This window comes from Bacillus rossius, chromosome 3 (assembly GCF_032445375.1).
Source record: "Bacillus rossius redtenbacheri isolate Brsri chromosome 3, Brsri_v3, whole genome shotgun sequence".
In the NCBI taxonomy this organism is placed as follows: Eukaryota; Metazoa; Arthropoda; class Insecta; order Phasmatodea; family Bacillidae; genus Bacillus; species Bacillus rossius.
In genome coordinates this window covers 111,002,540-111,020,181 of record NC_086332.1, presented here as the reverse complement: position 1 = coordinate 111,020,181, position 17,642 = coordinate 111,002,540, and the positions used below count along the sequence as shown (strand labels likewise).

The following is a 17,642-nucleotide window of genomic DNA, read 5'->3' as shown; positions in this document are numbered from 1 at the left end:
CATCGACAACATTGACCAGCTTCTTTGAAATGTGCCAGAATGATGACTTTGCCAAAATGCTTCTTTACTCTGAAATTCCAAGATATGTATTATACCTGGAACCAATCGTGAAATAAATTTCAACGACGGAAACAAGGGCAGCCAGTTTCAGGTTACCCACAAATATTTTCCGCCGATGCACTAGGACGTCTTTACACAGTCCATCCTAGTCAAGACGAGTGTTTTTATTTGCGTTTACTGTTAGTCAATATTCGTGGCCCAACATCATTCCAACATCTGCGAACAGTTAATGGTGTATTGTGCGGCACATACAGAGAAGCCTGCCAACATTTGGGATTGCTAGAGAATGACGCTCATTGGGACCACACACTCGAAGATGCTGTGATGTCGTCAAATGCTAAACAAATACGAACATTGTTTGCTATAATTTCGTGCACATGCTTCCCATCCACACCGATTGATGTATGGAAACAAATATAAAGATTATATGGCCGAAGATATATTGCATCAGATGTGTCTTAGAACATTGAATGCAGATTTGCAAATGAACGAAGAAATTCACAATGAAGCATTAATTTTAATTGAGGACATGTGCTTGATGCTTACCAACAAAATATTATTACAATTAGGAATGACAACGCCCAATCGCCCAATGCACGACGCATTTAATCAAGAGTTGAGACGCGAAACCCAATACGATTGCGAAACATTAAGAGAAACCGTTCAAAGACACATGCCCCTTCTAAATCAGCAACAAAAATATGCCTACGATACACTCATGCATGTAGTGAACAATGGAACTGTCGGAATTTTTTTCTTATATGCGTCCGGTGGAACTGGAAAAACATTCTTGACATCATTGATTTTGGCAAAGATTCGATCGTAAAACGGTATTGCACTTGCACTTGCACTTGCATCATCAAGTATTGCAGCAACGTTGTTGGAAGACGGTCGAACAGCTCATTCAGCACTCAAATTGCCGTTGAACATGCAAGTTAATGAAACTCCAACTTGCAACCTTTCGAGGAATTCTGCGATGGCCAAAGTGTTGCAGCAAAGCAGATTAATCGTTTGGGATGAATGCACGATGGCACACAAAAAATCTTTGAAGGCATTAAACCGCACAATGAAAGATTTACAAAACAACCAAAACCGGTTTGGTGGAGCGTTGATTCTATTGGCACGTGATTTTCGACAAACATTGCCAGTAATGCCTCGATCAACGCCAGTTAACGAACTTAATGCATGTTTGAAGTCGTTCATGATGGTTTTCCCAAAGATTGCTGACAATTACTAAAATCATGTTTGGTTAAGTGAACGTGTTATATTGGCTGCAAAAAACGTTGATGTCAACTAAATGAATTTTTAAATTCACAATAAGATAGCTGGCGAATTGATGACATACAAATCGGTTGATTCAATTACTAAACAAGATGATGTTGTCAACTATTCAACGGAACTTTTAAATTCCCTGGAATTTCCCGGATTACCACCTCATAATCTGCAAATAAAAATCGGATCGGTAATCATTATGTTACGAAACATAAACCAGCCACGTCTTTGTAATGGCACCCGGCTTGCGGTGAAGAAATTAATGAACGTCATCGAAGCCATAAATTTTAAAAGGGAAGTATAAAGGCGAAGACGTTTTGATTTCACGCATGCCTATGATTCCGAACGACATGCCATTCGACTTTAAACGGTTACAATTTCCAGTGCGGCTTGCATTTGCAATGTCACTAAATAAATCGCAAGGGCAGTCGTTAAGTGTTTGTGGCATTAATCTCGAAAATCCATGTTTTTCACATAGCCAACTGTATGTCGCCTGTTCCCGTATCGGAAAAACCATCAGCATTATTTATTTACGCGCCAGGAAATAAAACTAACAATGTTGTGTATCAACAAGCATTACAATAAACAATAAATTATAGAGAGAATAAAAAATTACAAACATATACAATATCAAAATATACAACAATATAAATAATTATTATTAGTATAGTATTCCAGTTTGAATTGAATGACAGGACAACGTCTGTCGGGTCAGCTAGTATTCTGTATAAGTTATGCCTGTGCTTTGTTTCAGTTTGAGGTACTATACACGAGTACAAAAATGGCTTTGCGGCATTGCTGAAAATACCTGCACACTAATTGAGGAATGGTTTTTTTTGGTGAAATATGCTATTTGAATAAGACCAGAATGTGAACCAAAATAGAATCCTCTTATCTCAAATACTTTCCCAATAAATTATGCAATTATGCCTTTTGGATTGAAGAAATGAAGCATTGAAATGGTGAAATGTTATTGGTTACAAATGGTTCCTACCGTTTTCAGGAATGTTCATACACAAATGAATGATAAATTATTGTTTATAAGTTATTAAGCAAGCAGATTGTAAATAATAAATAAATTAAATTTCTTATTTTTTATTTCAGCAGTTTCTTAGAAATTAGTTTACAACTTGTCAGCATAAGTTCATGTAGTTATATTCAAATCTGTTCAGATAGACACAAAACAAATTAAGTTGTTTATTGCAGACTGCTACAAACTGCTTTCAAAATGAACAATTTGTATAAAAATATTTCTGCTGCGATTCAATCCACCTCTTACCTTAGAAAAGTGATGTGTTTGTAGGGGTTTTTATGTACTTTATATAAAATGCAGTGAGAGTGTAGATAGGTATCTTAATAGAAATAACTTATGTGAACATATTCTTAGGTTTCAATATAAACTTAATTTAATTTTTTTGTGTGTTTTTCAAGTGTGAATTCGTAAAATCAGTGTGTCGTAATAGCAAAATAGTGATCATATTGTTCATTTTTCCTAATTGCAATCATACTACACAATTGTTTAAATAATGTTAGGCCACAAAGTACATAAACTTCAAAATAATAATGAAAATATTCCTCGAAAAAATAAAGTTGTTTACTTACGTGTATTCTAATTTAATCAGCTTTTTTTTTTCATAAGAGATAAAACACAGCTAACTGCGAGAAATCCCTAAAAGAAAGGCGAGGTATATGTAGCAACCTGGATCCTAGGTCTGTTGTTGATGCTAAAAAACTTTCACAAAGGTTTTTAAATTTTTGATAGAATATACAGGCTATGTTAGCAAGGTATATTATCAGCTTGGGGGAAATGCTTAACTGTGAGCTCAACATTTAAGTGTGAGTTGTGAGGTGTCTGGAAAAGCATAATTGTACCAGCTAGTTCTTATTGGGTTGAACAATTTCAAATGTTATTAGTAAGTAAATCTGCACAACTCTCATGTAAATATTTTTCACACATTACTAATACGATAAATTGATCCACACGTACCCGTTTGTACATAGTATGGTTGGTTTTGGTATCAGTTATCACCTCTAGAATTATTTGAAACTGTCGTGTTTCCTTCCCATCCTCTGTTAGCTCAATTTATATATACAGTTACCATTGTGTTAAAACACCTTATGATTATTAAAGTCACTGAATCAAAAGCCACGAAGCCAAGTACTGGTGACAGTGTGTGCCATGATGTATTTTCCTGATATAAGTATGTTAATAATTTACTGGGAAATAAAATTGCTGTCTACTCCCTTTTTGAAAATCATGATACTTGTAATTCATTAAGCCCTTTTGAATTCATCTAGAAATCCTTGGGATTTGATAGGCCCAGTAATTTTTCTGTAGCTATATGGTTTTGCCAAAAATTTGAGTTTTTTGAGTTAAATTATTTTAAAAACTACCTCAGAATTATTTGGTAATCTAAGTTAATGATTGAAACAACTGTAAGTAACGCTTCCTATTCGTTTTGGATGTAAAACTAAGTCGTTGCGAAAAAAATGAAAATAAACACAGGAGAAATGTATGGGGGAATAAACCATAACTACCAAATTGATAACTTTTTGTTGCTAATTTGAGTTTTAAGGTTGGCAATACGGTAGCGCCGACTTCGGGTTTGTTCGGAAGCAAATGAACTCGATAAGATTCTCTCGTATTAACGTTGTGTTACAACTCTTATCTTTTATATAGGTACTCCTTGGGCCTTGGGCAACATTGTCTCATCCGTTGCTACTAAGTAACTGATTGCAATATCTGAAAAATCTTGAACTTACCAGTTCACATTCCAGGAACTTCTCATCTCCTCAAGTCTTATAATATTCTATTATCCGTAAATTACGCAGCAATCCCAAGAACGGTGATCCTCCTGCAATTTGCTGCTACAGGAAACACATTTAGTTTGCAAAACTGTAAACAATCAGAGTGGGGACGTTAATTAGCCTTAAATTATGAGCGTGTTGATGACTTCTGGTGTTTGGCGTCAATGTCCGGTTGACACATTTTAAATCTTCAATTCATTGTGTTTTAATTGTATTGAACATAATTTTACTATAATTTTTAATATGCAGTGATATTGTTTCCTTGAATTATACCGTTTATTGTTAATATTTTAAAGTGACATAATATGTGGACTGGTGATATTTGCTACTTAGGATTACAGACTGCGGATGGTAGGCATGGTTATTTCGCACTTTAAGACACAGTTCATTGCGATTTCCGTTACTTAAGAATACTCATTTTCACGCTAACAGTTTCAAATGAAAATGAGCATTATTTTTCAAATCATGCTAAGCCACGAATTTCATGTTGGCTTTTAATTTGTTGCAGTTAGTCGATAAAGATAAACATTAATTTAATTACTGTATTCTCCCTGCATCCACTATGGGAACATCTACGTCATCGATTTTTTTCTTACACAGTTATTTTTCAAGTATTCACATCACCATTGCTAAAACAAATTTAACTTCACATAATCACTACAAAATGGTGATTTAAAAAAATAACTGTAATATATTAGCTGAAAAATATTATTCAATAATTTTTGTAAAGAAAAAGCGCAATTATGATAAAGGAAAAACAAAAGATTAAATATTATAACTGACAAAGGCGGGGCATAAAATAATGTACGAATGACTAACCAGGCGAATACTGTATTTTACTACAACAGCTGTTTACAACCCAAGAGGTCATTACTGTAGCCTTGTGGAGAGGCCAAGCTTGAGGCGAAGTCACTTCGAGGGCGACGAGGGTCGGAAGAAATATAGACAGCGTCTTGCCAACAGGAACGTGTTTTCTCGGAGTCAAGAGAAATTATTGAATCCAGATTAAGTGCCAGTGTCATGAAATATGTTCCAACAAACATTTTAACATTCACAACCGAATGCCATTTAATATTTAACAAAGCTTAACAGTTTTTCGTATGTCACAAAACTCGCATACGGAAAATCAAAAAGTGTCGATAGTTTGTACAAACAATTTAGCTGTCAGTGACAAAATTAATTTTATTTTTCAGCGCTTAGTAAAGCTGCAATTATCGTTCAGTTCCATGCACAAAGCTTGAAAATGATTAGGTTTTTTTTTTGATAATTGGGCTTTAAGCATTTACATTTACTCTAAGATATTGAACTCTTATAATTTTCTTCCACAAATGATATAAACAAATATAACCGCAGATGTAAGTTCTCTAGACCAAGGTTCCCAACGTTTTGGCAACTGCGTACCACTTGAGATTTTTATAAACGTTAGTGTACCACTACGCCTACTTAATATTTTAATTTTAGATATTAATTTATAAGCTACGGTTAATTTTTGAATTTAGGAAAAAATAAAATGTATATTGCAAAATGACAGTTTTATTTATAATACAGTCACCCTGACATTCTTATTGCCCATGTCAAAAACCTAGATTTTCCAAATACATGAACCCGACGGTATATCAAATGTTAGCATTTGATCGCGTTCTACCTGCAATGTTGCCACGTACCACTAGTGATATGCGAACCACCAGTTGGGAAACACTGTTCTAGACCATTTCTTGTTTTGTTTTCTAATCATCCTACTCCTTAATAAATTGTTACGAGTGGGGAAAACGGATTCGTTAGGATAGCCTAATTAATGTTATTCAGTTTTATTAACTAATAATATTTACATTACTAATCAACCACATTTAATGTCTATTCATAAATCACTCAACTTAAAAATGCCAGTTTTTTATTCAATACATATATTTCCAGTCCACTGTTCTCACTCCTCACTGAAGCTAGGCTCAACAATGGTTCGCCACTTACCTCGCACATGTCCGCACACAGGCTCGCGCTACTCAGTCGCACTCGCACGGTCCCGTCGCCCCGCGCTGCGCCGCTCGTAAAGGGGCACTCCACTCGCCTGTTGGAACTCTTGGAACTCCCGCGGAGACTGGCGTCGCCGCTTTCATACCCTTGGCAGTTTTTCTGGAACCAACCGGAGTTGTTTTGACATGTCGCGTTATCCCGGGCCGACCCGATGCTCTAAGCATCCAGAATAATGGCTCTTATTCACGCCACTCCACGCGAAATTTCCAAGCCGCTAAGGGATTGATAACGGCGGTTAGGAAGGATGGCACGATGGCAGGGGGAGCGAGGCTGGGCCACTATAATTCCAGCGTGACGTCAGTGGCCGTGTGGGGCCGCCAGGCACCTGGCACGTGCCATACACTTGTATCCCATGTTCGTAACACTGTCCATTCCTTAAACCTGTTCGTCCCCAACAGGTAACACATCTCTTCCGGCTCTTGGCTGGTCGGCTCTTGCAAGGACGGCCGAACTTGATGTTACAGGGCAGCCTCAACTCTTGGCCAAAAACAATACTCAAAGGGGTTTGCCCAGTGGAGTCATGGATGGCAACCATATATGCAATCAGGAATAACTGGATATGTTGATTCCAGTCCTGTTGATGGTCGGCCACAACCTTGGCTAGGTGTTCCTCAAGAGTTCTGTTGAAAAACTTCACTATGCCATCGGACTAAGGATGTAGGGCTGTATTCGTGGTTTTATTTATTTCAGTAACCGACACACCTGAAATACTGTCGACTTGAAATTGTGGCCTTGGTCTGAGTGGAGCTCCATTGGTACACTAAATCTGCAAATTAAGTTGTTCACTAATGCAGCCACATTGGTAGTAACTTCTTGGTTATAAAGTGCATAAATAAGCATCTGTCCTCTTCCTGAAGTAATCCATTGCTACCAGAATATACCGGTTACCATCTTTAGTCTTGGGAAGTGGTTCAGCGATGTAAATGGCTATCCTCTCCAAATAAGCTCTCACATTGTAGGCCCTCATTTTCTCACGACTCCAGTGTTGTGACATTTTCTGGCCGATTATAGTTCGCATTGTCTACACCAAGTCTCCACATCCTGTTGACACTTCAACCAATAATAGCGTTGAAAGATCTTGGCTAGTGTTTTGTTTACCTCTAGATATGACCCCCAGAGGTACCATCATTGAGCACATCTGCTAGTAGACTCATCGGAAGGGATGGTTGCATGGTAATTACTTTTTTTATTTGGACTCTCCCATGTCGCCATTAGCAGCCCTTTCACCGTCCTTAAGGAATCCCACTGTGCCCAGTAAGCTTTCATAGCCTTTCGGTCACTGGAGATCTCATGCCATGGTGGACGTCCTTTGCCATTCTCTAGCCAGCTAATAATGTGTTCCAGGTCAGAATCTTGTTGCTGTACAGCTTTGAAGCTGGCGTTATCTCATTATCTTCACCATTAGTTATAGTTGTTCGCCGAACATCCTCGATTTCCTTATTTTTCTTTGCGCTTTTGCAATAGTTGTTGTCCATCTTGCAAGGTCTTCGGGAGAGAGCGTCGGCATTACTGTGAATTCGGCATCTCCTGTGTTCTTTCCTATAATAATAATGTGCTGTATCTGTTCAATCCACCGAGAAAGTTGACCTTCTGGATTCTTGAACTGTAACAGCCACTTAAGTGTGGCATGGTCAGTGCGTAAAATAAATTTTCTCCTATATAAATATTTGTGGTAATGTTACAGTGACCTCACTACAGCCAGGAGTTTTCTTCTTGTGACACAATAATTGCGTTCAGGCTTGCTTAGACAAAACTATTTTGTAGTATGCTATTACTCGTTCATTTCCATCTTGAACCTGGAAAAGCACAGCTCTTAACCCATCTCCGCTTGGATCTGTGTCGAGAATATACTCTCCGTGATTATACAAAGAGAATACGTATTATTACTGAAACACTTATAACAGCCAACAGGAACTGCTTTTCTGAAAAGACAAACAGAATAAATTTAGCTATTTCTCTAAGTATTGTATTCTTATACACGAGATGATGTTTTCAACTAAGATGTTATGCTTTGTAATATTTAATGTGACACTCCTCAGATATGTTTATATTATTTTTCATTGTTAGCTTTAATGTAGTACTTTTGTCTCTGTGTGATCGGCAATATAATAAAGAGACAAATGTTCTGTGGCGAGATAAGAATTAATTTTAGAGTACAGCTTTATTCTATTTTTACTTAAATCCGACTATATATATATATATATATATATATATATATAAGATTTTCTTATAACCTTACAGATTTTCGGATTGATGAAAAGCAAATTCGAATTTCACATTTCTGATTATTATGAAAATCAATTATATTATTAAGAGCTTATTTATAGACGAAATGACTGCTCCCATACATTGATAAAACAAAAACAAAAAACTAGTGAATTTTCAAATACAAATAAAAGGGGGGGGGGGGGGCATCATTAAAAATTAAAGTACATGTCGGGAGGTATCCGGCGGACAGCTTCTTGCATTACAGTAATGCTAAATTTGTGGATCTGTAACATTATCTGGCTAACACTTTCTACACACGAACTTGTAAACTAGTTCTGAATCAAAGTTGATTATTTTATTTCACACATCGAATCGACCCCACGCTTGTCTTTTACTATTTATTTGCTAAGTTCATTTTTACCATGAGTGTGATATATTGTTATATTGTTTAAAATATAGTGCCAATCGTTTCACACCTCCCGCACAATTCGTGCATTCCTTAGGCCATTATGTGAATACTACTAGATTTTATGCAATTATTTAAAAAGATGTATTTTTAAAAGTTTCCGTTCATACATTCTTAAAAAATATTAAGACAGTAATGGATATAATTATGAGCTCCTGAAACATCCCCTATCTCACGCCAGCGAAACTGAACAAGTCGCTCAGCTGAGATCTGCGCAGCATCGTCTGCCCGTCCCGTGAGGTTCACGTAGTTGCCAGTGTCGACACCAGGCGCGCCACTCGCTGGGTTCATGGACAATCTCGTGGCTTGTCGGAAATGCTGCGACCGAGCTGAAATGCGAGGCAGGTTACTTGGATTACTAATTCGAACTGTACAAAATAACCATTGAACTTAAGATTTCCATCCAAAATTTCATTTATACAACATGAAATTGAGCTTTTGGGTAGGCTGAAATGAAATGCCCAAGTAGATTATTTAGTTTTCGGTGCTTATGAGAAGAAAATATCATTTTTGTTGCTGAATAGTAAATTATTTTTTGTAGTAAGGTGATTTATTAATGCTAAATAAAATGTATTTATTTAAATGCTTAGCAGTTTTCTAAACACTCAGATTAAAAAAAATAATAGGGTTAATTTTTTGATTACATTTTCAATCATCAATCTATATAAATACAAATGTAAATGTTCATTTGTTAATAGTTGTAGAGATTGATAGGTAAAAATACAGATTGACATATGGAGAGAAACAGATACATAGAGAGAGTGATATGGAGGAATATGGATAGAGAAATAGAGATATTTTTATTTGTAGAGAGAATTACAGTGATATGTATAGATGGGCTTATATAGAGGGATAGAGAGATGCTGTGTATATTACATGATTAAAATAATTACAAAAAAAAATTGAAAGAGGCATAGAAACGCATGTCGGAAATTAGCTAGAAATTGAATAAAACATAAATCAGTTCGTTAAAAATAACTTTAAAAATTTAAAAAAAATATGTAGCATATATTATGTTCTTGATACTACGAAATAATAAAAAAATAAAAAATTAAAATAATTAAAAAAGAAACAGTTTTCTCAATGGAACAGCCTTAACTGCGCTCTAAAAACACTGCGCTACGAAGTCTGACGGATTATTGTACGGAGAAAATGTATTATAATTTTTGTAATACCAGTATAAATTAGGTTTTTTTAAAACTTAAAATCACACTTTTCTATGACTATTTAAGTTTACCAAATGTATTCCAGGGTACTTTCACTATCATAAAGTTTCATTTGGCACTCCAATACTTTTGTTATGTCCCCTAATTTGTATGAAAGTGACTATATATGAGTTTATGTTCATACACCATCATCCTGTGGAAACTTCTTCTTTGCATTGGTGCGCGCGCATCGTAAATATTCACTCATAATTTTTCCATAACGCGCCTAAAGAAGTATAACTTTCAAAATAATAATAATATACATCACTGCCGGGTAGTTACTTGTAAACACACTGTTAAACAGCTTCTAGAAACTTCTGATATATTTTGAAAAACTTACATTAAGTTTGAACATATTTGATATTGCCTATAGTGAGAAAGTTTTAATTTTTCTGAAACTCGGTTTTTTCAACCTCTTGCAGTATAGTTAATCTCACCAAAAAACTGTTTCAGACAAAGTATTAGATAAGTTTTAGTTTCTTTACAATAAATCAAGACGTGTTTGGTAGCTTCCACACTAAATGAGGAAGCACGGTTACCTCGCCCACGCGGGTGCCTCCGAGAGAGCAGGCGGCAGCGGCGGCTGAGCGGGCCCGTGTGTGTTGCAGTCGTGTGCTTCCAAGATGCGCAGCACATCACCGCCATCCTGGGAGAGAGCGTGGTGTTCAACTGCCACGTGGAGTTCCCCGGCGACCACCCGGTACCCTACGTGTTGCAGTGGGAGAAGAAGGTAGGCGAAACGGTAGGAGGAAAAAACTCTCTTCTCTTCTCTCACTCATAACAAAAAAATACGTTGTTTGTCATTTTTTTTCCCCTATTGGATTGAATTGGTTGGATTTTTTTTTCCTTTGTCTTGGATGATTATCTGCCGTGGGCGACGACGCCTCGATCTTTCTTCCGCTCGGTCCCCTTCCCCCCCTGTCTGTAGGAAGAAATCCTGCTCCCGGCACGGACACGTGATGTCGCGGATCCGCGTCAGTCAGCATCGCGCAGCTCCCCAGCATGTCCGCCGGCGGGGTTCGTCACGAGGACGATAGTGCTGTCACTAATTCCTTCCTCTGTAGTATGTTTGTGCGCCGAACGTTCCAACTCCATGTCAGTAGGTCCCTACTTTAAAAAAAAAAAAAAAAAAAAACCTGTTTTGGGTAACACGTAAGATAAATAAAAATTATATATAGTAAAATTTCAAGAAGCAAAATCTTGGATAACACGGATGTAATAAGAAAACCGTCTTGGTTTCCACAGTTGAACCAGTGGTATTATTTTTCAGGGTGATGTTTTTCCAGCTTTTATACCGTGTGGATTCTTTCACGTCACTCCATGTTTCGCTCAACTATTAAATGGCAACTTTCAGGTTGAATTATTATTATTATTTTTTTAGACTTTCGACAACGGTTAGATAATGTTCTATGTCCTCTAGCAAATGTCTTGGCGCTTTAGGTCGGCTCGGATAATACGGAACTTGGGGTAATCTGGACTGTACTGTATGCATATAAAAACGTGCCTGTGAATCCTCGGGTGCCTGATGGCTCATGTAGCGAGGGTCGTGGGTTCGATCCCAAACCCAACACGATTCTCGTCCGTGAACACCGTGGTTCGGGTCACTGCGTCACAGTAGTCTTGGAGACACCATGCGTCGATAAGCCCCATAAGCCCTAGACCGAGCACTCGTGGCCTACGCCGTGTCGACTTCATGGAGTGGGTGTCTGTTCTGAACTGGTTAGCAGTGGAATTACAATACAAATCATAGCTGTATACAGGCTAATATGCTATAAATTGGTTTTAAAGCTTGAAATGAAATCGATAGGGGAATCGTAAAGCTGCCATCATGTTGTAAATGTTGCTAAACAATCATAATACCAACACAACTATAAGAAATGAGCGGTAAACTTCATTATAATAAAAAATTGCTTTGGTATGCAGATAGTGAGGGGTCGTCTTCATTTCAGCTTCAAGTATTAATATGGCCAAGATTGTATACACCAACTCCCTTCTTCTCACCTCTATGGTCGACAGCGTGCAACTTGCTTGTGACGACGGAGTGTTGGTCACCGCCTCTTGGGGGAGAGTGTTGGCAACCCTCAACACAGTGCTGCTGGGCGGAGCGTAGCTCAGAGCGCTGCGACGAGGCACGAATAGAAACTGACAAAAATAAGCTAAGCTCCTCGGCATCCTGAGAACATTTTATGCTGGTAATTGCAGTGGGCTTAAAATACTTTTTTAATGGGGTCTTAGAATGTTTAAAATTAAAATTCCGTGTATTAATTTGAAGATATGTACGTTGAATTGCAGCAATTAAATAATTGTGTGTTTTTTTTTTTTAAGGAAACACCCAATTGGTGACTCCAAATTAAAATAAAAGTTACTAAATAATATTGTATGTATAATTCTAACAATTTCACATACTTGACCTGTGTACATAAGTTGCATCTCTGGAATGCGACAAAAGGAAACTTAATGTCGGCTATTTAAAACAGGTCTTAAGGCTCGGTCTCACACGCTATGTTGATTTTTAGATTTTCTCGTCATTACTGTGAAGGGTACTTGTTGCAGATCAGCAAATAACCTCTAACCCACGCATGGATAAACATAAAAAGTACCCTCACAAAATATGTACCTTAAAACAAATGACGAAGTCCTAAGCTGGATTAGGAATGGCTACTAGAGGTGTGTTATTGTAGGTACAAGCAAAGTTTAATTTTATCTTTACGTCTCCTTTAATTATTATCCTTGCAACTGTAAATAGGTACATTACAAATAGATACAAATTGTTTCTTACACAAAATGCTTTTACATAGTTGAATAATTCACCCAAACATGTATAATACTGATCCCTGCAACTGTACATTCAATACTTGTACAAAATTATAAGCATAACACGAAACCATTATATTTTACATTATCAGGTCCCGTAATCGGACTCTCGCAAAGCAAAGCTTGCCAGTTGTGAATGACAAAGAGAGAGAGAGAGAGAGAGTCAAATAGATACAGCGCATCATGCCTCAAACGGATTAAACTATTAACGTAGACCAAACAACAATACAAAACTGGCAAAGCAAGATACAGTTACAACAAACAAACAAAAGGGGGGAATTGAAAAATTATTGAGCCACAAAACCGTACGTACCATGGTTACCCTATTGCAAAAATTCCAAACGTATATTTCCAAGAGGCAAGCCGAAACAAATAATTTAGAACAAATTTCAAAAGGCTACATAACGATCACATGACGTTAAGAACAGGGCCACAACCTGTTGGTGCTCAAGCACACAAACTCAAGTTCCGGGAAGAAGCTTACCATGCCGAGAGCTCGCCAGCACCGTACCCCTAACTGACTTAAAGAATTACAAAAGGAACTACATGCTGCTAAAATGCAAAGTGACTCGACACTGTCGGTAGCTACAGCTAAAGCCTCGAGACCCAGCGCCGAAAATCCTCGAATGTCGCGCCCCAGAAGGGGAACAGCGCAAGCGCCGTAAACCTGAAGGTGGGGGATCAATTATCAGTTGGAAGGAGAAGGAATCGTGACGTGTCTAAAGGGGAAAGGAGGGGGAATGGGTAGGAGGGGTGACGACCACGCCGCGCCGAATTCAAAGTACATGACGTCATTACAACTAGGTATTATTTAACGGCTATGTCTGAAGTTTTAACAGATACGTCCGTTGATTTTTTGTTCTGCCACTAATATCTTCAACTGATATTCACTAGTGTAATATGATGGGTTATGATGCGTGTGATAATATGCAATTACAAACATTTGCGCGCCTTTTTAAAACAATTATATTACACTTAATGAATATTTGTTGAAAATATTAGGGACAACAACAAATTTAACGGAGTTATAGGGCTATAATTTTCAGAAATATCCCTTAAGTAATAGTGATGATGATAAAATAATAAAAAAGTTTAACATGGCATGTGAGATTAGCCATAAGTCTCTCAAAGATAAATGTTACTATGCAAATTTTTTATGACTTTGGTTTTCATACATGGGGTTTTTGCTTGGTTAGTTCGCCATGTTGGGATGTGCGTGGAAGTAGACTTATGAAGGTAATAGTGCAAGTGAGTCGACGGTTAGAAGTGACGGTCGAAACGGCGATTCTCATTGTTAAATGTTGATTAAAATTAAAACAAAGGTTTGCAACTTGATTTTTCACCCTTAAAAAATAATATTTTATTGTTTAGGGTCTAACTCATTCTCGTTGTTTACTGTTTCACAATGCGCCCATTCAGCTAATTTAAGTATATTTTATTTCTAGCTCATTCTCCGTGTTGTAAAAATCCTTGATACATATGATCTGCGTTTGTGGGAAGAGAAGGGGAGGAATGCCGGCTGGAGAGCGTGTAGGCTGGAACATTAGGCGTTCAGGCTCGAGCATGGAATGTGTAGGCTAGAACATGGAGCATACAGGCTGGAGCGTGGGGCATCTAGGCTGGAGTGTGGAGCATACAGGTTTGATCACGGAGCGTGTAGGCTGGAGCGTGGAGCGTGGAGCATGGAGCATGTAGGCAGGAGTATGGAGCATATTGGTTGGAGCATGTAGGAAGGAGCATGGAGCATGTAGGCCGGAGTGCGGAATGCACAGGTTTGAGCATGGAGCCTGCAGGCATGGGGCATGTTTGTTGGAGCCTGGATTGTAGAGCATGTAGGCTGGAGTGTGGAGCGTGCAAGTTTGAGCTTGGAGTGTGGAGTAAGAAGGATGGAGCATGGAACATGTAAGTTCGAGAGCATGTAAGTTGTAGCATGGAGTGTGTAGGCTGGAGCTTGGAGCATGTAGGCGGGATCATGGAACATATTGGTTGGAGCATGGAGACAGGAGGGTGGAGCATGTAGGCTGGGGTGTGTATCGTGTAGGTTTGAGCATGGAGTTTGTAGGCTGGAGCATTTAGGGTGGAGTGTGGAGTGTGAAGGTTTGAGCATGGTGCCTGATAGGCTGGAACATGTACGCTGGAGCATGTAGGCTGGAGCCTGGAGTGGATAGGCTGGAGCCTGGAGTGGGTAGGCTGGAGCCTGGAGTTGGTAGGCTGGAGCCTGGAGTGGGTAGGCTGTAGCATGGAGCATGTAGGCTGGAGCATGGAGCATGTAGGCTGGAGCATGGAGCATATTGGTTGGGGCATGTAGGCAGGAGCATGGAGCATATTGGTTGGAGCATGTAGACAGGAGCATGGAGTAATCAGGTTTGAGCAGGGAGTATGTAGACTGAAGCATGGAGTGTGTAAGTTTAAGCGAGGATTATGTAGGCTGAAACATGGAGCATACAGGCTCAAGCATGAAGCATGTAAGCTGGAATGTGGAACATGCAGGTTTGAGCATGGAGCATGTTGGCTGGAGCATGTAGGCTGGATCGTAGAGTGTGCAGGTTTGAGCATGTAGTGAGTAGGCTGGAGTGTTCAGCACATAAGCTGGTGAATGAAGAATGTAGGTTGAAACATGAGTACAGGCTCAAGCATGGATTGTGTAGCATGTAATGTGGAGCGTATTGGTTGAGCATGTAGGCAGGAGCATGGATCATGTAGGCTGGAGTGTGGAGCGTGCAGGTTTGAGCATTAAGCATGTAGGCTGAAGCATGGAGTATGTTTGTTTGAGCATGGAGCCTGCAGGCTGGAACGTGTAGGCTGGAGAATGTAGACTGGAGCGTGAAGTGTGTAGGTTTGAGTGTGGAGTGTGGAGCATCTAGGCTGGAGTGTGGAAAATGTAGGCTGGAACTTGGTGTGTGCAGGTTCGAGAATGGAGTGTGTAGGCTGGAGTTTAGAGCATATAGGCGGGAGTGTGGAGCATACTGGTTGAGCATGTAGGCAGGAGCGTGGAGCATATAGGCTGGTGTGGAGTGTGCAGGTTTGGTTATTAACCGTGTAGGCTGGAGAATGTAGTCCGGAGTCCGGAGTGTGCAGGTTTGGGCGTGAATCCTACAGACTGGAACGTGTAGGCTGGATAATGTAGGTCGGATCCTGCAGTGTGTAAGCATGCGCGTGGATTTTGTAGATTGGAGTGTGGAGCATGCAGTTTTGAGCATGGAACGTCAAGTGTGTAGGCTGGAGCGTGGAACATGGAGGCTTGATCATGGAACCTGCAGTTTGGAGCGTGGAGTGTGTAGGCTGGAGCGTGAAGCGTGTAGGCGGGGCAGTTTGGGCGGTCGTGTGGTCCAGATTGGTGTTCTAACCTATTCCTTGTGTGTCCTAGTTTTACGTCACCACCGGCAGATATCATCTTTTATTTTTTGTTTTTATAGTAAATGGAAACAAATTTGTTGGGCCTCTCCTCTGCCACAATGAAGCCAAAAAACTGTAAAAGACCCACAGGACGAGTCTACTGAGAGAGAACAGAGCTTTCACTTGTTTGTCATTTATTATTGCTGTGTTTAGTTTGAGACTCTGGAGCCGCGCGGCTGCCAGCTGCTCGTGGGGAGAGACGCGCTGCTCGTGACTACGTGGTGTCCAATTGTCTATGACTTCATGGTGTCACCGTGGTCTATGATTCCATAGTGAACGAGTGCCCCAGTAGCTGGCAGCCGCGACTCGCGAGTGCTGCCCCTCCGACTCAGCAGTGCTGCCACACCCTGCATCTTGCTGTTGGTGCATTTTACAAACACATCCTTAGTAAACTTGTTGTCCAAATATTTTGTTTAACACTGCAAGTACCGTACTGTACATTTTCCTACACATTGCTGCTGAACAAATATTTATATGATGTATGCACATGTGTACCATAAATTTTGTAGAATTGTGAGACTACCAGACTGCCTTGTAAGGGATTCCTTTTTAATGTTTTGTAAAATATACACTTGTATACTTGGAACATCCAGAAATATTTCAGTTACTAGTTATCAAATGATTATTTGTGGTAGTCGACACTCACTTCTAAAACAAACGGCATATTGCTCGCTTGGACAGCAAGAAAGGAAAGTGCTCTATTGGGGACAATTAGTAAGATTCTCCTCGTGCTCAAAGGGGTTGTCAGTCGTGAGCAGGCAAGCAGGCCGCCATGTTTAAGTTGAGGGCGGGTGTGGCAGCTGCTGAGTACACAGGGTAACCCATCCTTCACGTCTTGTATATAAACATAACACGTCACTAACCAACCACTAACGTCATGGCTACACATAGTAAACCTTACTATAAATAGGCACGGGCTTCATGTTTCTCAAGGCACCTCCGTCTCGTTGGTTTATTCACATTTCTTCTTCTACATACTGGGTACAAAGTACACTCCACACACCAGCTATAATAGCTCCCTTTTTCAACATTCAATTCTCTTCATTTTTTTACTTAAAATGTATGAGATGGCGAGGTCAGAGCGAGAACATGAAGGGCGCAGTCCCTCTCAGCCGTGCAAAACGCCTCGTGATGAAGTAGCTCTGCAGTGCCAGCTTGTACTCCAAACGTACTTCTGTAGAATGGAATTTTGTATTCCAAAACGGTCTTGTGTCTGCTGCTTCATATATTACTGTGAATGCTTTGTATGGCTCAAGTTGGTGCAGTGATGACACACAAATGTCATAAAAAGATTATTATGGACATACACCATTGCTGATTTTCACTGTATGTCATAGAAAAACCACAACAAAAAACAAGAGATACGAAACCACAAACACACA

The 17,642-nt window shown here is 39.3% G+C and overlaps 1 protein-coding gene across 13 annotated transcripts in view; it reads left to right on the top strand.

The window, feature by feature from the left end:
* LOC134531133 (protein turtle) overlaps window positions 1-17,642 on the top strand; it is a 423,117-nt gene that overhangs the window by 221,521 nt on the left and 183,954 nt on the right. For 10 of the 13 annotated variants that reach the window (XR_010074944.1, XR_010074945.1, XM_063366727.1 and 7 more), the window contains one exon: window positions 10,659-10,792. Coding sequence is in view for 11 of the 13 variants with exons in the window: in XM_063366727.1 (XP_063222797.1) it covers window positions 10,659-10,792 (134 nt within the window). In the remaining 2 variants the exon portion in view is untranslated. The remainder of the gene's footprint in view (window positions 1-10,658; window positions 10,793-17,642) is intronic. The other 3 variants (XM_063366729.1, XM_063366728.1, XM_063366720.1) reach the window with 1 other exon arrangement.